This window comes from Leucopleurus acutus (assembly GCF_964270905.1).
Source record: "Leucopleurus acutus genome assembly, chromosome: 20".
Lineage (NCBI taxonomy): Eukaryota > Metazoa > Chordata > Mammalia > Artiodactyla > Delphinidae > Leucopleurus > Leucopleurus acutus.
The window spans coordinates 5,484,260-5,510,791 of NC_139162.1; the positions used below are offsets into that span (position 1 = coordinate 5,484,260).

The 26,532-nt window shown below is 43.5% G+C and overlaps 1 protein-coding gene across 1 annotated transcript in view; it reads right to left on the reverse strand.

Moving 5' to 3' along the window:
• CDH13 (cadherin 13) overlaps positions 1–26,532 on the reverse strand; it is a 1,019,214-nt gene that overhangs the window by 348,418 nt on the left and 644,264 nt on the right. The window contains exon 6 of the mRNA XM_082862470.1: positions 24,338–24,482. Coding sequence (XP_082718596.1) covers positions 24,338–24,482 — 145 coding nt within the window. The remainder of the gene's footprint in view (positions 1–24,337; positions 24,483–26,532) is intronic.

A 26,532-nucleotide genomic window follows, 5' to 3' on the forward strand; every position in this document is an offset into this window, starting at 1 on the left:
CTGCAACTAGAGAAAGCCCGCTCGTGGCAACGAAGAACCAAAGCAGCTAAAAATAAATAAATTAATTTAAAAAAAAAGAGAGAGAGAGAGAGAGAAATGGAGCTGGAATTCGAATCCAGCCGTATTTGGTGTCAGAGTCTCAACCACTCGACTATGCTGTATTACTTCCTTGCCTATCTAGATGGACCCACAGTTGCATCCTTCCTGAAGATATGACCAATCTAACTCCATGGGACCCATTTTTCCCTATGAGAGCCAATACTGCCACAAGCTCACAGCCACAGCGTGTGCTTTCATCTCCAAGAAACTGCTCTCCACTGAAGAGGAAGGCACAAATGGGCTAGAAAGGCCAAGTTCGTGATGCAGCTCTCCCACTCCTAGTCCTAGCACATTTCAGGGCAAGGCAGACATTTTCAGTCTTTGTTTCATTATCAATAGTGGTGTCTATACCTCAGGGTTGTTTCAAGGATTAGAACTAATATTATATGCGAAGCCAACCACAATGCCCACCACGGAGTTGGGGCTCAATGAACAGTAGTGACAATGGTGAAACTGCTCCTGCCGTGAGGATGCTTCTAGGAAGCAAAGACCTGGGTCTTCTGTATGGCTGTGAGGGCCCACAGGGTACTGATGAGCAGCCTGCCCTCCTCTCACTTCCTGTAGGAAGAGGTATATTTTTCTTTATAACAACTCATCTGTCACTCATCAAACCAAGACCTCAGTGGTCTGCTTCTACCCAGAGGGGTACTTTATTATAGTTCATCTGCCCAGAGGGGACACCTTTTTCTAATATTTACGAAGTGCCTCACTGGTTAGCTGTGTGCTCGGGTCTTTCCACCAGACGTCTTGACACCAGAACAAAGACCAATCTTACCTCTCCTACCTCTGCCTTTTCCAAGATCTATTCTACTGACTTCCCAAAACAAGGCTTTCAGGTTACAATTCTTGTGATATAGCATAAATGTGGGAGTCACGATCAGGTAGAAGAAACAAGAGCCCATTGGCTGGAGCCTCAAAAAGTATCTCCTGTTTCTCAATCAAGTAACTTTTGTTTTATTTTTACATTTACGACTTGTGATTGCATGTTAGAGGATTTGCCACCTCCAGTGGGCACAATGAAGGACCTGAAAGAAATACAGCTATGGGAAGACTGACAGTCCCTGTGACTTACAATAAAGCTCACCAAATGTTCAATAGCCCCATCAAAGAGAGAATCCCAGGAGGAAGAGACTGCAGCCTGCATCTATGATTTATACCCACAGACAGAGACACACTTTGGGATTCAGCAAGGAGAGGATAGGATGGACCAGGGTTCTTAGGAACACAAGGCAGGGTGGGTTAGATATGTGATCTAACCTTCTGTGTTGACATTTATTAGCATTTGCTGTAGTCCTTGCCATTACTTGGTTACATGGACCCTTCCCTCTTTCTCGTGTTTAATTCAGTTCCCGTTCTAGTTATTTAGTGCTGCAGAACAAAATAAAACCCCCCCATATTTAATGACTTAAAACAATTATATTATTTTGCTTATGATTTTGTGTGGCAGGATTCAGGAAGGGCTCAGCTGGGTGGTTCATCTCAGATTCATCTCAGATCCACATGGGGTCATCTGGGGATGGAGAATCTCTTCCAACATGGCTCCTGCAGTCATGTGGCTGAGGATTTGCTACTCTTTGGCCTCTCTCTTCAACTAGCATCTCATCCTTCAAGACCTCTTCATATGGCCTGGGCTTCTCCGAGCAGTCTCTAGATAATCAGACTTCTTACATGGTGCTGGCTTCTGCTAGAGCAAGTGTTGCAAGAGACAGTAAATGAAATCTGCTCATCTCTTTAGGCCTGAACTTGGAAACTGGCAAGAGTTACTTTCACCCTATTCTCTTGGTCAAGGCGTCAAAGGGACTACCTACATTCAAAGGGAGAGGGCATAGACTCTCAAAGAATTTGAAGCCACTTATAATCCACCAGAGACCCCCAAGTCCATCTCTTTTACCTTCTAAGTCTCTCCAGAACATGCCTCACCCTTACCATCTCCACCATGACTACCTCAGACCAAGCCCTTGTTAACAAACTGCCCATGCTCTCTCTTACCTGTTCTCCACTCCGCAGCCAGAATATTTTTTTCCAATGCAAATATGTCCATGTTGTGTTTCTGCTTCTAAACTTCTTCATGTGCTAGTCATCATTTCTCTTTATGCCCTTTGCTCTTGATAACAGCATTCTCACTTTCCTTTGAGTTACCACCCTTTTTCCCCCATTCTTAGTCCTTGTAGTTCAGGGAGAGCTGACATCACCCTGCCCTCACACCTGGCTCCAGGTGTAGGCATATGATTCAGATCTGGTCACTTAGAATCTACCATAACTGTGCACACACTGATCATTTCAGAGATGGGTGTACACTTAAACTGGGCCAACAGAGCCATACCTAGGACTTTCAGAGAAATTACATGTAAATAATGCTTTTATAAAGTGTGGGGGGGGGCGGTGCTAAAGTTACTAAGGTAGTAGGGGAAATGCCAGGTGGACATCGTTGTTTGTTGCCACCTGGGGAAAACCAACACTGAAAAAAGGGGAGCCAGGGACTAGAGTGAGAAACATTACTGACAATATAATTAAATCACCTAGATACAGCCATTCCTGAAGTCCCTATTGGCTTTTTAAACATATGCATCAATACAACCCTTTTTCTACTTAAACTCACTGGGGCTGGGTTTCTGTCCCGAGGAGTTAAAAGTATCTTAGCATGCCTGCTATGCATCATGCTTGCCTTTCTTCACCCATCAGCTTGCTCTGCTCTCAATGTTCTCCAGGGGTAGTTTGCTCACCTCTCTTTCAGCATTTAGCTTTTTGGTAAGTATGGTTTCCTCCATTCTGTCCTGAGCTCTGTTAAGGGTCTGACTTTGATGTACTCATCTTTGAGTTCTCAGAGTCCCCTGGCACAGTTTCTCAGACACAAAAGATAGTCATCAGATGTCAGTGGAACGCTTACATTTTTTAATCCACAAATATTTGGTTCCAAAGTTGTTGGCTGTGTCACTGCACACTTCAGTCCCTTCTTGCAAAGAATTACACAGACAACCACAGACCACACGCACAGTCCCTTATCTGCCATAACGCAAGGGGGTCTCAGAACTTCTTTAAAAATTAATTTGTTCCTTAATCAAGAAACATGAGTATTTCTAATTAACCAACCTTCTATGTAATGTAAACAGATCACAAGTAACTAAACAGCTTTGCCTAACTTGTTGCATGTCTAAGAGCAGTACAGTGATACCATTTTTAGCACATCAGCTGGTAGGCTGGGGAATACGCAGAATGCTCTGACTTGGGTAGTTGGAATGAAAGGAACTTAAAGAGTGGGAATTTGTCAGCTCTTAATCCCTACCTAGCAAATTAAATTGCTGCTACATTACATCATGACATCATTTTCAGAATTTCTTGAGATGAGAAATACCCATGGCTATGAGAGAATTGACTCAACCTAACATATATGTGTGTGTGTGTGTGTGTGTGTGTGTGTGTGTGTGTATACATGCTACCTACACAGAGATGTGGCAGAAAGGAGGTAATTCAGAATAGGATCGAGCTGGTTTGCATCAGGTTCTCACAGAAGCAGTGTACCATTTACACTAGAATAAGTCAGAGTTTGAGAGGAGATAGGAGGTAAGATAGCTTGCATCTGTAATGAGAGACCTGTCATTCTCTGATGCCATCAGGTGTGTGGGGAAAGCATCCGAGACAGACTAATGGTTCTGTAATAATGCTAATGGAGGATTAGCCCAAGGTGTATTCATTAAATTTCTTCTACCTTGAAACGATTCACTGACCCGGATCTTCTCATATCCTGAAGGGGGTATGGGTTCCAACTCAGATGCTCTTTACACCTTGACAAAGCAAAATGCACAATCCAGGAAAACTCCAGTGTGAGGACTGTTTTCTGCACAGATATTACATTATTTAGTCAAATATTAGTGAACACAGCAGCACATACACTGATAGTTGACTCTATCAGCAAAGAAAACATGTTCTCTTTAAAGGCATGAATAAAAAATAAATAACACTCAACTTTGCCAAAAGCAAGTACCTCTAATAGTTTATTTTATTTATTTTATTTTTAAATTTTTTAATAGACCTTTATTGGAGTATAATTGTTTCACAGTACTGTGTTAGTTTCTGTTGCACAACAAAGCGAATCAGCCATATGCACACACCATATCCCCTCCCTCTTGAGCCTCCCTCCCACCCTCCCTATCCCACCCCTCTAGGTCATCGCAAAGCACGGAGCCCATCTCCCTGTGCTATGCTGCTGCTTCCCACCAGCCAATTACTTTACATGCGGTAGTGTATATATGTTGATGCTACTCTCACTTTGCCTCAGCTTCGCCCTCCCACCCCTTGTCCTCGAGTCCATTTTCTATGTCTACTTCTTTATTCCTGCCCTGCAACTAGGTTCATCAGTACCACTTTTTTTAGATTCCACATATAAGTGTTAGCATACGTTATTTTTTTTCTCTTTCTGACTTATTTCACTCTGTAGGACAGACTCTAGGTCCATCCACCTCACTACAAATAACTCAATTTTGTTTCTTTTTATGACTAATTAATATTCCATTCTATATATGTGCCACATCTTCCTTATCCATTCATCTGTTGATGGACATTTCCTCTAATAGTCTAGAAACCAATGGAATATGGCCTGAAACCTTCTCAAAGGTTACATGGCTATCATTCACAGTGATTAAACGGATACAAAGAAACCCTCTACCTTGGGTAAAATGTAATTATATTTAAATGTGTGTGTGGCACACTGTTGATTCTTCCAAAAGTCCAGAATTTGCAGGCCAAGGGGTAGGACTAAAGCTTTTCTCCATCCAAGCATGTGGGTCTAGTCTTTGCTTTAGGGAATAGCAGCAAGAATGTGCAAGAAGTTTATATTGTGTGTGGAATATCTTCCATTCCCTACCCTACTCTCTGTCCTTGGCACGTGGCCTGAATGGACTGCACAAGCCCTCTGACTTCCTGTGGGGTTTGGAGATGAGAAGTTGTGGGAATTGAGTGAGGTCAGGGTGCTTACTACCCTGGACCCCTCCCTTCTGGGTTGCCCTGGGCTGGCTGTATCCCACACTGAGGGGCTCTGCCCCTCTCAGGGTGGCCCCTGTACATGACTCTCTCCTTCCAGCTCTGTAACTGTTCCCTCAGTCCCCAGGCCTAGGGATGGTAACGGCTCTATTCTTCCTGGCTCCTTTGCACTTCCCCTTTTAAATAAGGCCTTTGTAAAATGGGCCCTCCTACAACTGTCTTAATTTGACTGTGCCATCTGTTTCTTACTGAGATGTGGTTACAAACAGCAAACAAGTTCAATATCATTTTTCAGATATTTATTCAATATCATGGAAATCTCCAAACACTCCCAAACTCTAATCCTGGAAAAGCTGTCAGAGCCAAGATTAAAATTGGTGATGCAGGTGATCAGTTCTATTGCTACGACCACAAACTACTTAGGGAAAATGGTTTTAGAGTTTTAATTCTACAGTATTTCTGTTGCTCGTTATGCTTACATTAGCAATCACTGCACTCCCGGAGAAGGTCATTCCATGACTCTTTCTGATCTTTAATTCCGATATCCTAGGAATTCCAGAATGGAAGACAGGCTAGGGGAGGTTATATTCCTAAACAAGTATGCTAAGGGCCCTTGCAGAAAGAGTCACTTCCCACACATGGGGTCCCTGTTCATTTTGCAAGAGAATATCTAGGGAGATACTGAAAGCCTGCATGGTCCTCAGACTGCTGACTGGTGTGCTGTTAAGTCATTGAGGTTTTGCTGAACTTCATTAATGATAGCAGTTTATCCCAACTGCAAAGATAATGTTGCTTTGTCAATGTTGCTTCCTTTTCAAATTCCAGCATTTTATGAAAGACGTCTACTCTGGGAAAGTGAGGTGAACAGTGGCGAGTGATGGGGACCTGCCAATAAAGCGCCTTAATGCAGTCAGTGTGACCTCCTCAAAGGAGAGCTCATTGTAATTTGTGGCATTGCAATGAATATCAGAAGAATTCATAATTACGGGAGCTTCATTAGGCTGTGTTGCTAAACACATCCTGAAAATTGTTTCTGATGCTGTTTTAATTTAAGAACAATGTTGGCATTGGGAATACTTGACAATTATGAGTTGGTAATTCATGTGAAATTGAAATTTTGACAGTTGTTGAACAGTTGATGAGTTTGTGTGTTTCATTTTATTTCTGTTATTTGGTTGGTTCTTTTGGTTTTCATTCTTGTGAAAAGCAACTTCACGCACAGCTGGTGTGTATGGAAATGCAAAGCACACACTGTACTAAGTTTTCTATTTCTAACTGCCACAAATTTAGTGGCTTAAAAGAACACCCATTTATTTATTATCCCACGATGTCTGTAGGTCAGAAGTCTGGGCACAGTGGGGCTCATCTGGGTTTCCTGCTTAGGGTCTCACAAGGCTGAAATCAAGGTGCTGGCTGCGCTGTGTTCCTCACTGAAGGCTCAGAGGAAAATTCCTTTCCAAGCTTATTCAGGACATCAGCAGAATGGATTTCCGTCGCATGCTTCTCATCCTACCCAACTCCGTCTTCCAGCCAAGTCCTTCTCAGGCTCTGAAACTCCCTGAACTAATTCCTGCCTTATGCTGCTGCTTCATCTCTCTTACTCTCCTGCCTTGCTCTTCTTCTTTTAAGGGATCATATGATTATTTGGATTTACCTGGATAACTCAGGATAATCTCCCTATGTTGAAGCCAGATGATTAGTAACCTTAATTACATTGCAAAGTCTCTTGTGCCATGTAAGGTAACATAACCCCAGGGGTAAGACCTGAGGGTAGAGATCATGAAGGCCAGAATTCTGACAACACTGTGATGGTGAATTTTATGTCAACTTGACTGGGCCACAGGGTGCCCAGACATTTCATCAAACATCGTTTCTGGGTATGTCTGTTAGGATGTTTCTGGATGAGGTTAATATATGAATCAGTAGACTAAGTAAAGCAGATTGCCTTCCCCACAATGGGTGGGCATCATTCAATCAGTTAAAGACCTGAATAGAAAAGAAAGATTTGAGTAAGAGGAAATTCCTCCTGTCTGACTGCTTTGAGCTGGGACATTCTTTTTTTCCTATCTTTAGACTTGAACTGAAACTTTGGTTCTTCTTGGATCTCAAGCCTGCCGGCGTTTGGACCGGAACTACACTATTGGCTCTCTTGGGTCTCCAGCTTGCTGACTGAGGATTTGGGGACTTCTAAGCCTCCTTTAATGTGTGAGCCAACGCCTTAGTTTATCTATCTGCCTATCTATCCATCTATCTCTACTGGCTCTGTTTCTTTGGAGAACCCTGACTAATACAAACATGCACAAACTAACGTCCAAAGTTACCCCTCTACCTTCTTTGGTCTCTAGAGTCATCAAGCTAATGGCAGTTTGGGCCCATTTTTCCTACGGGCCAAATGGTAAACGCCACCATGAGTTTAAAGTCACCTCTTCCATCTGGGATAAATATTTTCACTTAGATGCTTTATTTTATACTGATGTGTTCGCATGGTATGAGGGAAGACATGGAGGGAAGTTGTGAGATTCTGGTAAGCTGACTGCCCACCAAGTTCCAGGTCCTTATCTGTAAGTGAAAAATTCTTTATCTATTTTTGGGGGTACGGCTGAAACGAAGTGATGTGTATTAAACTCATAGCTCCAGATTCTGCATATTATCCTTAGAGCAAAGCTGGGCACTTACTGGTAAGTAGGAAGTGAGGCAGAGGCTACCTGAAAGGCCAAAACACATCTACCAATATTCTGGATAGATTCATGGGCAGAAAACGTGTCTGTCATTTTTCATTTGAATTGATTATATCTACCTTCAGGATCCTCGATGGTCAATGTCCTACCAAGGACCTGGCCAGAAGGTTGGCCTTCATGAGAAGAGGTGAGGGGATCCTCCAAAACCAATGAAAATGTAAAATTCTTGGTTAAAGATTTATATAACACTTATATTCGTTCAGCAAAGTTTTTATTTTTTGAGTTTTGGCTCTGTGAAGGAAGCTTGCTAAACCCAGAGGGGTGGATGTGCAGGGATTGAGAGTCAGGAAGTATCAATGATGTGGTCCCTATGCCCAGGCTACTCACAAGCTCTCCTACCTCCACTGCTGGTCCTGACATTCCCAAGGTCAGACGTCTGCCTGACACTCGGTACCCCTCACTATGCTCACTGTCTTGCTCTCAGACCATCTTAGACCCAACCTGGGTCTCTAACTGCCACTCTGGAGGGGAGCATAACTACTCGGGTATCTCATGATGCTCCAGCAGTTCAGTACCAAGAGCTGCCTTTGCAAAGTGTCTACCATCTCCTGTATGCCAGGCTCATAGAACATCCTGCTTGTAGCAGATTCTCTAGTGCTGCATCATCTTGGTGGTTTACATGACCCTTAGCATCTTGAAGCCTCTGAGAACTTGGGCAGTAAAGAAACCAATCTGACTTTGTTTCCTTCATTTACTTAACCAAGAAATCCTTTGAGTGATGCCTTACCCTCCAACTAATTCTCAAACTCATAACAAAATCTTGGAACATGCTGGTTTCTTTTGCATTTTAACCTTTTAAAAGTTAAATAAATCCCTTAAACTTTGTGTACTGTGTGGGGACCAGTCACTGGCTAATCCTAAATCTATTCCAAATCTATTCCCAATTCCCTTCTCTCTAGCCTGCCATACATGCACGTGCGCGTGCGCACACACATATACGTACACATGTATGCGTGCATATATATATATATATATAAAATACTGGTTTGTAAGTGGTTCTTCCTGGAACTAGGGGTAATCATACAACACAGCTGTGCTCAGGGCATTGGTTAACGAAACACCACTGAGGGCTTATGGTAAAGACCTTGCATTCCTAATGAAAAGTGACGACACTGTCTCTTTTACCCTCTTTCTTCTTCCTGGAACACAGACATAGCTGTGGCGTTTAGCGCCGGGACAAGTCTTGCAGCCACAAGAGAAAGGCCAAAGACACAAAGAGACACTGACTGTCAGATCACTGAAGTACAAGCAGCAGCCACCCACCTCTCAGCTTCAGGAAATAGGAGACAAATCAACCTGAGACTTTTAAGCCACTTAAATTGCTGTTTTGTTACCTGCAGCAGAAAGTGCTCCTGATTGATATTTTACTAGATGAATCTAATGGCTAGATCCCTGGTTATGGTTTTTCTAACTCTAGAACTGTTTCTGCTGGTGGTGTTTGCCCTTCTGTAATGTAGCCGGACCTTACCCTCTGAGTTACAATTAGGATCAGACACAGCTGGATTGTCTCAGGCTATAAGGAAATATCCACGTAGACAGTCACAACCTAGAGCAGCTCCTTAGCCTGAAAAACTCTCAGCCGAAACTGCACTGTGTTTTTTGTTGCCTGCCTGTTGCATCTCCCGTAAGCAGTAAAATAAACATTTCTGATTTAGATGCACAGCCTTGGCTGGGGAACAGTACTGAATGCTTACATCAGAGACCACTGCATAAGGGTAAACCAGTCTTACTGTGGAGGATAAGCAGGCGTACTAAGAAGTAATTATCCCACACTGAGACACAGGAAATGTAGTCCCCTTGAAGGAAGATGGGATTAGAGGTCAGACACAACCGGACTCACATAGTTTCTCCTCTGATTATCTGTGCCAACATCTCTGAGCTTATGTTTCCTCATCTGAAACATGGAGATAATAACACTCAGCATCACTGGGAGAATGAAATGGAATGACGAATGTGAAAGTGACTGTCCTGATGTCTCTCCCCTATGAGGCAAGCCGTAATGGCTTGGTTAAGGAGCAGAGATGTCTGTTGGATGTGGCACGTAGTTACCAAGGGCAAAGGGAGGGGGTAAACGATGGAGGATGCCCAAATGTCTTTCATTTACACACCTTGCTGAAATATGTCAGGAAAGACTGTAGTGTGGTTGTTTTCAAAAGCTTTCTTTCACTAAATCTCATACACCTGACAATGACAATGCCATAACAGAAATGTACTCAGGTTGGCAAAAGTAAAGGTCTTAGATTACCTCACGAATATATGGGTATTGGTGGAAATTTATGAAGGGGTATCTAACCTGAACTATTGTATTGTTCCAAAAACTCGACATTTTAGTGGACACTGGATTTTTTTAAAAAGAATTTTTCGGATACCTGGTAAGCAATCTCCTTAGAAAACACTTACGAGTAGTTCTTTTACTTAATTGATTGGAATCTTTACTGATGGGAATTCCTTAGGGTGAGGGAAACACAAAAGCAGATGACAAATTAGATGTGCTATAAAACAAACAACTCCAAACAGAGAGGGACCATTTCTTGAGGGGGCACTATATATTGGGGCTGGCAAGAACTTATATATATATATATATAAAATCTCATTTAATTCTTATAACAAAACTGCAAAATAAGTAGAGCACAGGCATACCTTATGTAAGGGACACATTCTCGAATACCTCAAATAATTGAAAATGCACATAATTCAAGACTAATCTTTACAAAGAATGGTACATATTCATTTTTATAAGCTAAAACAGCATCAACTATGGCAAGAGCAGATTTATTTAAAAATGAACCCTGTCTTTAGCAATAAAAAGGAATGAAGTACTGGTACCAGGTACATACGACACAGGTGAACCTTGAAAACATTCTGCTGCGTGAAGGCAGCCAGTCACAACACCCCATGTAGTGTGTGATTCCAGTTAAATGAAATGTCCAGAACAGACAAATCTATAGAGGCAGAAAGTAGATTTGTGGTTTCGCAGGGTTGGTGAATTTGGGGGGGGGGGGGGTGGAAATGGGAAATGACTTCTAATGAAAACAGCGTTTCCTTTAGGGATGGTGGAAGTGTTCTAAAATTGACTGTGGTGGTAATTGCACAGTTCTGTGACTATACTAAAAACCACTGAATATTACACTTGAAACGGGTGAATCAGTGAATCGTATGGGATGTGAACTGATTTCATTGAGGTTTATACTAAACCCTGCCAGCCACTTTGAAAAGTATTTAATTCTTGGCAAATGCTTCAAATTTGGGAGATCACATCATTTCTAAATTTGTGGACAAATAAGATTTTGTTAATATTTCCATATTGCAGCATTTCAGTTTGTCTAATTCAAACTCATACAAAATGCTGCTGCAGCGGATGATCGTCCATTCAAAACGAGGAACTAAAGGCTCAAATTCACACAGCTGATAAGAGAAGGAGCCAGGACTGGAATTCGCGGCTTTGGTGGTTGGCAGAGTTCCTCCCTCCTCTGCAAGATGCGAGGTGACAGCACTGTGACCCTCCTGAATCTATTGTCATTTTAGAAAAAAATTGGTCAGCAGCTACTAATATATTTCCAGCACGTGTAGTATTTCGTTAGGCAACATGCTCAACGCTTGACATCCACTTTCTCAGTGAACCTCCCACCTTCCCTTTGGAGGCATTATTGTTATCCTCATTTTGCAGAGGAGTTACCCAAAGCTCAGAAGGTAAGACAACATGTTCAAGGTCTCGCAATCAGTAGTGGAAACGTAACTGAAAACCAAGTCTTTTGGACACAGGAGCCAGTGGTCTCAACCCTCATGCTGTGCTCTTGTCAGAACATATTGATCTTCCTGATGACTGACGGGCACATCCTTACGATGCATTTCCATGGGCAAGGAAAAAAATTAATATTCTCTGAAAACCTTCTAGGGCCGTCTTAACATTCCCGGTACCTTTCCCCTCCCTCACTAGTCCTTGGGATTGGACAGGAGGTCAGCACACTGACGTAAATGGCAGCCACACGACGACGTGCATTACTGGAGTATTTTCAGGTAATCACTACTGGACTATGACCTGGAATTGCTGACAGGAGGGAATCGAAACTTCTGTGCCTAGAAAGTTGCCATCACAAGGCATTAAGTATGTTTTTAACCTAATAAAAATATCTAATGACAAACAGACTTCAGGATGCTTTCTGGAAAGAACTCTAGGATAACAGAGGAGACAAAGACCATTTTTGTTCCAGTAAAGGCTCAATTTTCTGATTACCATACAAAAACTGGTGGCATGAAATGCATACAGAGGCATAAGTGGCTCTGAATGTCCTGAGCAGCACAGCACAGCAGTTAAGCATGGCTTGGAGTCAAATGGTCTGGGTTATCATTCTTACTGGTTGAGTGACACCGCATATGTCAGCTGTTATTAGGTTTGGCAACAAATACAGAGAACCCAATGTAACAGTGAGTTTAATAAGACAGAAGTCCGTTATCGTCTTATGTAAAATAATTCTGGAGACGCAGCCCAGAGCTAACATGATATTCCACAAGCAACAGAATCCAATCTCTATCTTTGTACACCTCCCTAGGACATGGTTTCCATTCTCAAAGCCGCCTTACAAAGCACAGTGGCTGCACGAGTTCTAGCCATCATATCCTCATTCCAGGCAGCAATAAGAAATGGGTGGTAGGAGGAGGACAAAAGGGCACTCTCCCCAGGTGACCTGGCTCTTAACTCATCCCAGAAATCCAACACAACACTGTTTACAGCTCACTGGCTGGTATTTGTCACATGGCCACATCTAGCTGCAAGGGAGGCTGGACAACAGAGTTTTTATATGGACACACTGCCACTGTAGTGGCGTACGTTGGGGTCTGTTACTAAAGGAGACCAGAACAGGGCTTCCCTGGTGGCGCAGTGCTTGAGAGTCCGCCTGCCAATGCAGGGGACACGGGTTTGTGCCCCGGTCCGGGAAGATCCCACATGCAGCGGAGCAGCTGGGCCTGTGAGCCATGGCCGCTGAGCCTGCACGTCTGGAGCCTGTGCTCTGCAACAGGAGAGGCCACAACAGCCCGCGTACCGCAAAAAAAAAAAAAAAAGAAGAGACCAGAACGGATACTGAGGGAAGAGGTCTCTGCTCTCCTGGAAAGACTGGCTTCTAACTTTAAGGTTCAATGTCCTCTTTGGAGACATGGAGATGCTCACTGTATCTCCCTCTCAGGACTCGTGGGGTGAGTCAGTGAGGTGCTGCAGAGGAACCCCTTACCACAGGGAACGGAGGGCCCGGCACCACTCCTCCTCACAGGCACTCACTAGCAACTTGAGCTACGTGCTAACTGGGCATCCTTAGAGGAGGAGGCTCTGGCCATCACTCATCCCCGAGCTCACCACAAATTGGTACCGACCAGGGCCGACACTCTGTAGCATCTCCCCTCCAGACTTTAGATTTGGGCCTCATAACCAATACTCTTCATTTTCTCCATCTAGGGAAGGGTTTCTTAACCTTGGCACTATTGATATTTTTGAGCCAAATAACCTTGGGCTGTGGGGGCCATCCTGTGTATTGTAGGGTGTTTAGCAGCAACCTTGGCCTCTACCCACAAGGTGCCAGTTGCACTCTCCCCTCCCCCAGTGTGACACCCAGCGTGCCTGGGGAGGAGGGCAAATCATCCTCAGCTGAACCATTACTCTTTCTGTGATGTCTGCATTCACAGAACATGTTTCTTTGACAGCAGCAGCATGGGTCTCTTGGGTTATGTCTTAGTAGCATGGGTCAACATTTTATGTTAAACCATGTCAAACCTACTTTTCCAAACTAGCAGAAATCCACCCAGGCATTTTCAAACGATGTGTTACATGCAGAAAACCAGATTAACTTAATTCTGCATGTTTACATTACTATTCAAGTCATCACCTGTAACCCTGGCTTATGACTTTGGTGTGAGCCAATGAACATGGAACCTGCCCAGCAAGACAGAGGGTGAAGTTGAAGAATTGAGAATAGAAGCAGAGGAACAGACGGCAAGCCCCTCATTGTGTCTTAATTTGACGGCCAAGGGAAGAGAACCGTGAGGTCCTCCATCATTCTGAAAAGTGACCTTTCCTGAAGATACAGAAGCCAACTGCAGAAACATGAGCCCTGGCCTGCCCTCCCCATGAATCGAGTGTCCCTGTTAGCAGCCCACTATAAACCAGGAACATCACAGAAAAACACTGTGGCACACTAAACAGAAGTGAAAAAAACGAACAAGAAGAAAACACTGAAATTCCCCAAACCAAACTTTAAAGAAATCTTTGAAAATAGCCAGGCTTCTGAATAATGAAATAGCTTTGGGTACTATGATTGATTTTTAAAAATGCAGCCATAATTAAAGCAAGAAAGCTGTAAGTCTATTAAATTTTTTTCTTTGATACTGGAAAACTCAATTCATGACCTATATTTTATAAGAACATATACTTAAAAGGGATTTTATATGCCCTCTTCCCATTGAACTCAGAATATTGAATCTCTTCCATTTACTTAAGAAGGGAGGTGGTTCTATACCTAAATTACTCAGGGCTTCTTTTAGTCTACCGTTCATATATTAAGGTGAAGTGACTCAAAGGTATTTGTATAGATGGATGGAAGCAGCCGCCCTAGACTCTGCCCTCAGAAGGGACAGGATTCTTAGTGCAATGGTGCCACAGTGAAAGCTGGTTTATCAAGCTTTCTGCTGATTACAAATCTTTTCTAACTGACATCTGTGGACTGTCTTGATTGATGGCCAGCATGCCTCATGAATACTGGAGAAGAGTTCTTCCTGAGTGTCTCCTGGACAAACGCTAGGGGGAGTATCTGGCTGTATTTGAGAAGGCAAATGCGACACACACACGTACATGCATGCGTACACAGGCGTGTATACATGTGCACGCACACAAATACATACACACTCACACATATGCATACAAGGAAATGCTCCCTAGGGTGGCAGATTTGAATTGATCTTAGTATTTTCATGGGTGAAGTGGTACAAGGACAGTGGGTGCCGTAGTTGAGAGGAAATGAAAGGGCACGGGAGTTAGGCTGAATTTGAATCCCAGCTTTATCGTCCACCAACTGTGTGACTTTGGGGAAGTAACCTAACTTCCCTGAGCCTGTGTTTCCTCGACCGTAAAAGCACTGTAAGGATTGCATTAAGGTATAGGCGTAGAACCTAGACCAGAGTCCAGTACGAGAAACATTATGCAGGTGGTTACCCCGGCTTCTTTCCTGGGGGGCTGGCACCGCCTCCCTGCCCTGGTCCTAGAGAGATGCTCCCGTGGCCCCTGCCTTCCCCAAGCAGCACTGTCGCGGGCTCAGGATGTGTTTTTCACCTCCCTTCCTCACTCCTCTGCAAGCTCCTCCGAGTCAGGGTCCGTGTCTGTTTTATGCATCCCTCCCTGACCCCATCCTTACTGAGCATCAGCGTATCTGGTACCGAACTCGCACTCCAGAGATATTTGTTAGAAGAGGAATAAATTGCCAATAAAGACAGCATTTGTTTAAAAATCAAATTAAAAGGGAAGTTTATTGTGATTCATATTTTCTGCCATTTGGGGCTACTTGTTCATTGACGGAATTTATTGAGGGGCTACCATGTGCCTGGAACTGTGCTAAATGCTGACAACTGAGGATGAAAAGACAGTCTGGTCCCCTGGCCTTAAGCTTATGCCGTAGAAAGAAAACCGAAAGTAAAATCCAGTTCATACTTGAGGAAAATTTATAAACCTATTAAGGTTTACAGTATTACCATAATTCCAAATAGATGGCATTGGTTACAATAATCCGGCACCATAAAATGAGTCAATATTCAGTATTCCCCCATTCATCAGGGGCTCATCGCAAAAATCTTACATGACCTCTTCTAGTCACCTCCGTTGTTCCCACCCCGGTCCAGGCCACAGACCTCTCGTGCCTGGAGTGCTGACATCTCCTGGTTGCCCTACTTCTGTTCTCCACTGAGTAGCACAAGTCATATTTTAACAGTAAAATCAGACTTTACCACTCTCCTGCTTAAAACTACCCAAGGGATTCCTACTAAATTCAAAATGTAATCAAAACTTACAGAGCTCTAACTCAGGGGTCTGTAAAATTTTTCTGTAAAGGGCTAGGTAAAGGAGATATATATATATATATATATATATATACACATACACACACATACATATTTATTTATATATTTAATATTTTAAATATTTAACATATATTAAAAATATATTTAGATAGTTTATATATATATATTTAGGTATTTATATATAAATATATATTTTATAAATTTTAAATACATATATATCTAGGTAGTATATATTTTTGGCTTTGTGGGACATTGAGTCTCTGTCCCAACTACCCAACTCTAAGAGCATCATGTAAAAACAGCCATAGTCAACGCTTAGATGAATGCGCATGGCTGTAATCCAATAAAACTTTATTATCTTTATTAAAAAGAAACAGGCAGCAGGACAGATTAGGCCCATGGCCCACATTTTGCTGACTTCTGCTGGCCTATCCCCTGGAACTCACCAGGTGCCCTTCTCGCTGACATTCTCCCACCACAATGGCCACCTCTCTGTCCCACCATCTTCATTCCTGCCTCAGACCTTCACACTTTCTGATCCCTCTGCCTGGAATGTCCTTGCTTGGCCCCTTGACACTGTGGCTCCTGCATTCTCACTGGTCTCAGCTTAAATGTCACCTCTTTGGAGAGATCTTCCTTGACCTCACTGTCATTCTATCATATCACCTTGTTCTATTTTATCCAAAGGTCTTAAATTACCTTGTTTATTCCATTCATTGTTAATTATCTTTCTCTTCCCACTACAGTGCAAATGCCTTAAGAGTGGAGAGCTAACTGGTCTTGGACACCGCTGCATCTCCAGCACCTAGAACACTATCTGGCTCATAGACCCTGCCCAATAAATTTTCTTTAAGCGATTTTGCTGAATGAAGTGTCATCAGGAATTGATTTGAAATAAGTGTTTCCCTAAAATTATAATTGTTTAATGCCACTGTGGACCTGCCACTCTGTTGTATTCATCTATAACACTAAGAATTCCTGGGCTGTTCAGAGTGGATCCTCAGGGATCAGGGATGGATTTCAGTGGCATTGCAGTCCACCGTGCTCGGTGCTGTTAACAACTCAAGGACGTTTTCATATTTATTTTGTAGCTGCTCAACTGTCACCTCATTTCCATTTTGACTGGAAATCCCCATCAGATTTATTCTTTCAAAATGTTGTAGAATGATCACTAAGCTTCTGAGGCTACCAATGCCTCTTTACCTTCCCTTCACTTTAAACTATTATGTTATTTTAATTAAGTTAATTAATAAATTTTTATTTTATTTTTCCATAGTTGATATCATAAATCCTTCTCTCTCCCAAATGGGGAGGGATGGAAGGATGACTCCCAGCCTGAGACTAAAATATACCCAGCAAATTAGTGGGTCAGGGCTATCAAGTATTTATTTTTATGAGGAAGTAACCTCCATGAGCACAGAAGCCATATCTCTCCAGGTCACTGGGTTATCCTCAGTGCCTCGAAGATCTGACATGAATGAGTATAAGGGTGGGTGATGGGCAGAGGGGAGACAGACACATAAGGAACAAAGATTTCATGGTTAGAGAGAAGAGTGATTCAAAAACAATGTGGTGTTTGTTTCCTGAATTGGTCTCTAGCCCCACTGACTCATACATGAATTTAGGTGGAGAGAGGGCTACAAACAAAAATGAGAAGAGCTGTTTTCAAAGTTCCCCACATTTAAGATGTGACACACAGTTTTACTGGTTGGGTATCCTTTGAACAGAATATAGGGCTCTGGACGTCCTCCCCTGTCTCAGCAAGCCCTGTGGTATCTCCAAGGCACCAGTGGACCAGCAACAACATGCACAATAGTGCCCATCAGGGAGGGGCTGGGGTATAAAGGAGGGAAAATAATAGTGGCTACGACAAGGTTGTGGATAGGCTTGGTTTAGAGCCCCTGTAAGACATCACTTGGGGACCCCAGACATGGTTAGAAGCAACTTGATGGACACTCAGTTTCTTGAGTAGGTAGCAAAGTCCAGATAACTCAACACTTTTGATACTCTTTATTTTCTGGAACTTTCCTTTTGGGAAGGTGTCTCTGATTAGCTTATGCAACTCCTTCATAAATTTTGTTTTATGGTCAACTGCACTGGAGTGATTTGCATCATAATTCAATCTGAATGACACTGCAGCCTGTTAATGACATCTGCTCCTAGGCAACTTCCCTCCCCTAAGACTCCAATGATGACTCCAGGGGAGGGGTCAGAATCAACAATTTCAGTCCTCTTCCTCGGCCAGGGAATCCGGGGAGAAGTTTAGAGCAAGGCCGTTCACAGCCTACAGACACAGTTAGTGAAGTGACCACAAGCCTTAGAGATATTGGGTATGATCCAGAAATATAAATAAATGTCCATCAGTGTGCTCATACGTGAGCGGAAAGACTATTGTATCTTCATGCATGAGTTTAGCCAAGATACAGATAGAATCCTCTGATTACAAGTGTCACCCCAATATACATTAAAATGTAATAAGCATATCATTTATCCTATCAATTACACTTGCATGTATTTACCCTAAAAAAATTGTCACACAAGTTGAAAGAGACGTGCTCTCCCCTGCAGAATTGATTGTAAGTAGGGAAAAGTGAAAACAACTTAAGTCAACAGGGGATTGGCTGACTAGATGTTGGTAGATCCTGACGCTAGCTGTTTAAAACAATGATGTCGCTTGATATTTGATGATTTACAAAAACGTCCATAGGATGCTGCAGGGCGAAGAAAGTGAGCTAGAGAAGAGCACGCAGAGCTCCATTTCTGTGAAACTGTGTGTGCGTGTGCATCCCTTTGTGTGGAGGTGCCCAGGGAGAGTCCTAGAACCATGCTCCCTGAGGTGACAACTGTGGTCTCCTCCGGATGGTGAGACTGGAGGGTAATTTTACTTTAAAAAAGCTGGGGAAGAAAGTGGAGTCTCATTTTTAAAAGAAATTTATCTACTTAAGAAAAAAATAGCCCCATGGCCACTATTCCAGAAGCTCACAGGACTGGCTGGAATAGCTGAAAATGGAAGAACCTTTGATGTGAAAGTCTAAACACCAGCAGAGGAAAACCGGAGAGCTGGTGGACCAAAAGGCCACATGCAATTACTGCAACAAGTAAACAGGTGACCAGAAAAGGGACTCTACCACCAGGTCATACCAACAAACTGAGAATTCATGCTGAGCTAGGTCTCAAATACCAACTCTCGAATATCAAAACCATCTTTATTTGGCTCAAGCTGTTTTAGAAAATACCAACTGCCGAGCAAAGCTGAGCTCCTGGGACAGCCATTTGTCCCAAAGACCACTTGATTGGCTGCTTCCCTCATGTCTGCCATGGTAGGGCTTGTTTAAAAATTAAAGTAACTGGGCTTCCCTGGTGGCGCAGTGGTTGAGAGTCCGCCTGCTGATGCAGGGGATACGGGTTCGTGCCCCGGTCCGGGAGGATCCCACATGCCACGGAGCGGCTGGGCCCGGGAGCCATGGCCGCTGAGCCTGCACGTCCGGAGCCTGTGCTCCGCAACGGGAGAGGCCACAACAGTGAGAGGCCCATGTACCGCAAAAAAAAAAAAAAAAAAAAAAAAAAAAAAAAATTAAAGTAACTGAGAATTGAAGAACAGAAAGTCAGGTGGATCCCAGAGATAAAATAAAAGACAAAGCCCCCTGCTCTCCTCGTATCACCTCTTCAGGGAGGCTGGCTTCCCTCCCTCCTAGGATGAGGGGTCCCTATGGCTACACTGCCTTGCCCACCAATTTCAGTTCTGATTTATCTGTTGCTTGTCTCCCTGCTTGGCTCTGCAGACCAGGAGGGAATGAGCAGCATCTGGCAGGTCCACAGCTGGACCCTCAGAGCTTAGAGTACTGCTGGCACAGAGTACATGCTCAGTAAAAACACTGGATGAAAAAAAATAAAGGGAGCAAGAGAGGGTACGGGTCCTCAGGTTCTCAGAAGTTAGAAGACGAGGATTTCGCTGCTAATCCCTGCCTCTATTCAATAGCCTCAAGAAGTGTCAGCACACAGCTAAGCAATGGGTATCTCTCAGGACTCAGAACACACACCTCTAGGTTCTGTGGTCCTGTCTTCTCTCTAAAGAGAAAGGTCAACGTGACATTCAGCTTTCTCAGTTATGTAGTTTGAGGACTATGATATTTCCCCCATTACCTCCCTCCCCTGATGTATCTCAAGCTGCCCCACCTGTCTGGGTGGTGGGTTCCCTTCTCCCAGCTGCCCCTGCTAACAGGCAGGGTGGCCAACAGCATGGAAGCAACAGCATGGAAGCAACAGCCAGCTCCTGTATCTTGTTGGAAGGTTGCCCCTGAGCTTCTGGAACCCAGCTTGCTGAAACCCTGCTTGTGGCCCCAGCTGACCGAAAGGGCCTGGGAATTAATTAAAGCCCCTCTGGGGAGAGCTCTTAATGGATGTCTGCCGGGCTTACGGGTGGATAGCCCAGCTCCCTGGATCCTGAGCTGGGCTAACTCCAATGTGTGTGTTTTACGTCATTTCCCAGAGCCCTCTCTCCCTAAGGGATCAAGCTCAGGACTGCCTGCGCTGGTAGCTGGCTTAACGCGGCACCTGAAATTGGCCGGCTTCCCTTTCCTGCAGCTCTCCCCACTCACGATGCTGTGCCTGGCAGGTAAACCACCCGCCCTCAGTCCTCATATTAGGGTCTGTTTCTGGAAGCCCTGCACACCATTCCTCACGGATAGCCCTTCTCAATGGTGCCCAGAGGACCACCAGTGGCAAAAAACACTGGGGAGGTGGTGCCAGCAGGCACTGCGGGGCCCTGGTGTGTGTGTCCTCCAGGAGCGTCAGGGGTCCCAGCCTCTACCTAACCCCTACTTGTGAGCTCTTAGCATGCACTGGGCATTCAGAAAACATCACACTCACACGTAGCTCTCGTTTTCTTTGAGGAGCAGCCAGGGCCTGGGCGTGGGTCCCATAAATCAATGCCTTGCAACTCCACAAAACGAACAGTCCATAATCTGCAAAGTTCAAAAACTATTATTTTCTGTTGATCTTCCTTCATCTAGTAATGATTCCCCAAAACAACAGCCTGGAGTTTAGTGCTGAGCAGCTAGAAATGGCCTCCTGTCTGCACATACAGATAAATATGGGTGACCTTCCTCCACGATGCCTGGTGCTGATGGCATCTGGGTACACTGCAACATGAAAATGATGCTTGGCTGGTTGGGAGATGGATGTTCCTTCACACAAACTGCATGTCTTTTTGCCTTGCCTTCCCTAAAGGATAGGCCGCCAGAATAATAAGAATAATTGGAGCATTAACAATACACTGGCATTTCTTGAACACTTATTATATTCCAAGCATTAAGTGAAGCACATTGTCTAATTTACTCTTTGCATAGAGTTTTCTAGGGCAGGTACTATTCTGCACCCACCCCTTCTACAGACAAGGTGACTGAGGCTTCTAGCAGGTTCAGTAACCTGCCCACAGTCCCACCTTGTTAAGGAGGCTGGCAGAGCATCAAACCCAGCTCTAGGCCACAGTGCTATGTGTAGGACCAGCTACATAATTTTTGGGGTTCAGTGCAAAATGAAAATGCAGGGCCCCTTGTTGAACATTTATTAAGAATTTTAAGATGGCGACAACACAGCATTAAACCAAGCGTGGAGCCCTTCAGAGCCCGGGGCTCTGTGAGGCTGGGCAGGTCCCACCCCATGAAGCTGGCTCTGGTTATGCGGATGCAGAAGAAAAGTGATGTGAGTGATGAAAAGGGCTCCCATGTTAACATCGTTTAACCCTAGAGACGGAGCAACAGCTCACATGAAATGAAACATGAATCAAGCAGCCTGGCTCTTTGGTCAGAAGAGCTGGTTATTTTATCTCAGGAGCTAAATCAAAGAGTCTGGGCATGCAAAGAGTTTGTGTGAGAGAACGTGCCCAAGAAAGAGCCTGTGCCTTGAGGCCAGACGCAGACCCTGATTCTAGCTCGTCCACCAGCTGAGGGACTTTGGACAAGTTCCCGGACCCCTTTGAGGTTCAGTCTTCTCATCTGCCTCAGGGCAGAGTGGAGGAAATGATACAGTGATAGAAAGCTGTTGGCACACAACAAGTGCCCACCTAAATGTCAGGATCGTTCAACGGCTATTTTCACTGTGAAGTTTGTGGGTCAGTTGAAAGAGCACATGATTTGAAGGTTGATGCTGCCGGTTGAGTCCTGAACACTGTCCCCCATCAGTCATTCGTGTGAACTGGGCAAAGTCAATGAACTCTTTCTGGGGTCAGCATCCCCCTCTGTGAAATGGATGTGATACAAGGTCTACAACACATAGGATTCCATAAGCCACAAATGAGAAGGACATTGTGGAAACAGAAGAGGCGATCATTTCTCTAGCCTGTCAGGGCTTGTTGTTACGACTTACAAGGGGCTTAGGTTGGGAGGGGACTGGAAAATCGGTCCCACCTTCTTTCCCAGCTCCCCACTGTCCTCGCAGACGCTTCGGGGGCCATCTGCCTGAGCTCTCCCACAGGGTGCTAAGTAATCTAAGTGTTTTTTCCTCTAAAACTTTTCCACAACATTTCCATATTTTTGACCTCAAATTTGACTGACTCCATGTCAATTTCTGCTTTATAGACCAACCCAGAGGGTACTGAGAAAGAAAACAATGACTCAGGCCAAATTCTGCATACCTGGAAGAAACTACCCCATACAGATATACAAGCCTTTATGTATTTTTATATGATGATACCACTCATAAATAGAAGTTTGAGGTGATTTATGTTTTGCTGGGTATGTGTCCACCCTAACCGAACTGCTTTGTGCTTTAAGAAATTCAACAAGCATAAAAGATTCCCTTTTGCTTTGAAAATACGATATGTATATAAAGCAATAAAATTTGAAATTTCTTTCTCAAGCTTTAAAGAAGGGCCCAGTGGGAGAAAAACTGGACATCGTCTAATCATATACACACATAATATACAAAGACATATACATGCTCACAGCCGACTCGGATGTAACCACTGTCATTTACATTTAGAACACTCTTCCTGCCCGTCTCGAGTTCCAGTCACTCACATTCAGGGCCCAGGTACCACAGGTGGAAACTGGGAATCATTTTTCTGCTCTGCTCAAACTCCAGTCTCTTTAACAGCTTTCCCTATCGGTTCTCGTAACTTGTTCTGCACATCAGCTTGTTTAAGAAGATTTCCGTAAGCATCCAACCCAATTCTAGGGTGTGTCTCACCAGAAACCATCTCTGCATCAAAAGCAGCCCACTGAGCGGAGCCATGGGGAAGGTCTGCCCTGAAGTGACCTGACCCACCTTCACCTGCCCGCTCTCCATCTCTCCAGGATGCTGCCCATAAGGCCCTCTCCTTTTTACAGAATGCATTCAAAACCTGGAAGGGAGAGGGTGCTTCTGCCCCTGGGGATCTAACTGATGAAGTGCACAGAGGCCCAGCTCTTTGAAGCTGAAGGGAGCTTTTAGGCACCTTGCATACAATTATTCACCTGGTAGTCTAGGCAGGTTGCCATGACAATGCTTCCGGAGCCTCCCGTATCTACATGCTATTGATACATCCCATCCATTCAGTAAAGGGGGAAAAAGAACCAGCTAAAGCAGCCCCTGAGCTTCCATCTCCCATCGGCCTGAGGAGTGACTCCTTTGCTTACAGCAGTTGTTTGGCGTAATCCAGACACAGCAACACTGACACTCTTCATGTGGCATGTTTTCACTCAAATGTATTTGAAAGCTTAAAATCAAAGTCCAGACTTAAAATAGGGATTTTTCTACTTTGCTCTTCACTTTCTCAAGCATTATACTCAGGAGTGACTTCTGCTGCTGGTCATGGAATGCTTTAATTAGTAGCTATAGGCCAGAAAAGGGAGCTCTCAATTCTGAAACCTTCTGTGATAGAAAGGTTAAACATGGGGAAAAGATACCAGGAGTTCCATAGTAACCTTGAGTGATTTCTGTAACACTAGGTACATGTGTTGCATGTAGAGAGAGTAATAAAATGCTTGCTTTTGGCCCTTTGACCGAAGAGAAAAGTTTTCTCTATCCATGTCTTCTAAGGAAAGGGAAAAAAAAGTCCTACCCATTTTCCCCAAATGGTTCTTATTAAAAGGCACTTATGAAGAGAAATAACTGAGGAGCTTGCAGTGGGGACCTTAATTTTCTTCAAAGTTCCACTATACCACAAGCTCAGCCTTGGGCCCTCACAAGGGTGAGCTAGATATTTACATGGTGTCCGACATCAGCCACACATGGGAGACTGAGATGTCGGTCCTCCTTGAAGGATCACCTTTGGGCACAAGGGAAGACATTTTCCTAGTTTGCAACACGCCAGTCATGTTCTGAGTTGCAGCTTTCCAGCTCTTGCTGCTATCCAGGGAAATAATATGTCAGTGTTGATGCATACCAACAATAAGTCAGAGAGGCAACGAAACAGTCTCCAGAATCTCAAAGATCAGAGGATGCCACTTCCCAAGCCATTATGCAAACAGTAAGCCAACCTAACATACCTGTAGGTGATCCCTCCATGACGTGGCCAATGTAAGGCCCTTCCTGAAAGATCGGTCTGTTGTCATTCTGATCAATCACGATGACTTCCAGAGGAACCGGCCCCTCGAGAGTTCTACCGTTGACATCAATGGTCTCCACGAGTAGCTATTGGAGGAAAGAGATTGGGGGAGAAAGAAGGCATTCATTCATTATGAAAATTGAAGTCGGGTTCTCTGGAGAAAGAAAGTAGGTTATATCAGCAATTTTATGAGCCCTTGGCAATATTCAAACGTTGGTCTCAATGGATAGTCACCAGCACTAGAATAGAAACTAAACATTACAGAATAAAAGACAAAGATCAGTTCATGTTAAGTCCCACTTGGGAAATTTACGATTAATTCATCAAATCTGCAAAGTAAAAAAAAAAAAAGCAAACACTAAACACCAGCAATCAGTCACAGCTGAGAAAATATGCTTACATTGTTTCTGTTTTTCCAACATCATTATGCTTTAAAGGAATGTTATGCTAATAAAAAGAACTGACTAAGCAGTTATGAACAGAGTATATTAAGAAATAACCGAAAGTGTTTATGGTAATATTTGGGAGAAATTCAGGGCAGTAAGTATTTATAGAGAACCTTCCTGAGGCAAGGAAGGTGCTTGCAGGGGTCCTGAATGAGACCTTGGGACTCCTGCCCACCAGGCCTTTATAATCTAGCAGGGATTTCACAATTCCATATGGAACTACCTTCAGATCTCAAGGCTGAAGAAAACAGCATAGGAAACCCAGCTTTGCTGTTGCATGGTAACAAGGAATTATGTCGGGGCTTTTCCAGTGAACTATGTAGACTTTATGCTCTCATTTCTGCGCCTGATACTTCCTCGATTTAACTCAGGGGCCACAGTGACACTTCTTGGATATCAGTGGTGGTCCCTGCATTGGGACCCTGTTGAGTATTTCTGTCAGAAAAGGTCTCTGTAGCTGGAATCCTTCGGAAATGGTCTCTGCAATTGGAATCCCAGCACAACTTCTCACTAGTCATGTGACCTCAACTCATACACTTAATCTCTCAGTTTTATCATCTGTAAAATGGGTTCATAAAACACTCATTATTAGGGATAATGGTAACCAACATTATCCAGGGCTTACCGAGGCTCTCTACTATATTAACTCAGTTGATATTCACAGTGACCCTAGGAACCATTTCTGAGGAGGGAATGAAGCCAATTAGAGGTTAGGTGATGGAGTCTGGATTTGGCCCTGTGAAATCAGTCTCCAGAGTTTACATTTTAAACTGTTATAAACAATGTTTCTAGATCACTTTATATAATGCCTGTTATGTAACTCATCTCAAGAATATTAGCTGCTGCTACTGTTGCTACTGTTGTTATCATCAATACTGTTGTCAAAATTAGCCCTAATTAGGAAAAGAAAAGAGAAACACGTTTGTTATACCCCACCTGAATGTGTTATAAACTGGTTTCACCCTTTGGAAAGTCGCATGGCAAAATTCACCAAATCTATGAAGGACTCACATACTTTGTTCCATTTGGATACCACTCTGGGTTCTATTTGAGACAGGTTGCACTACATACATGGAAATACTTTCTGCAGTGTTATTTCTAATAATGAAATTACACTGGCGTCCACTAAATGTCCAGGGCAAAAAAGATGAGTTGAATGAATGTGTTTGTAGCAAGATGCTAGAATACAGCCATTAGATAAAATAATTATTCAACTTTGTTGATCTACTTAGAATACTGTGTGAAAACACAAAAAATAGCATGTGTACTATACATGTGTGATGTACACATGTGGACAGAATTTGAAAGTAGTAAGCAAACATGAAACCAGGTATACATGGGTAGAGGAATTTGTTTTTCATTTTTTCTTTAACACTACTTCATCCTTTCACTAACAAATTCACACACACACACACACACACACACTTTGATTTCTGGGGTAGATAAAATAATGCATGAGTACCTTAGCTAAGAAGAAATTAAATAGGGAGAGCCTTTGAACATCTGCACACAAAGGAGATCTTACAGAGAATGAGCTTTTACGCTGAGTTTTAAAGCTACTATGAGAATACTGCTAAACGAAGAAAATAAAAATCAAGCTTTGGGAGCAATTTCTTGTAATAATGAAGGTCTGGCCTTCTGTCCTCCCAAAATTGCCAAGAACTTGACTTGGCCTTCATCCTGATCAACT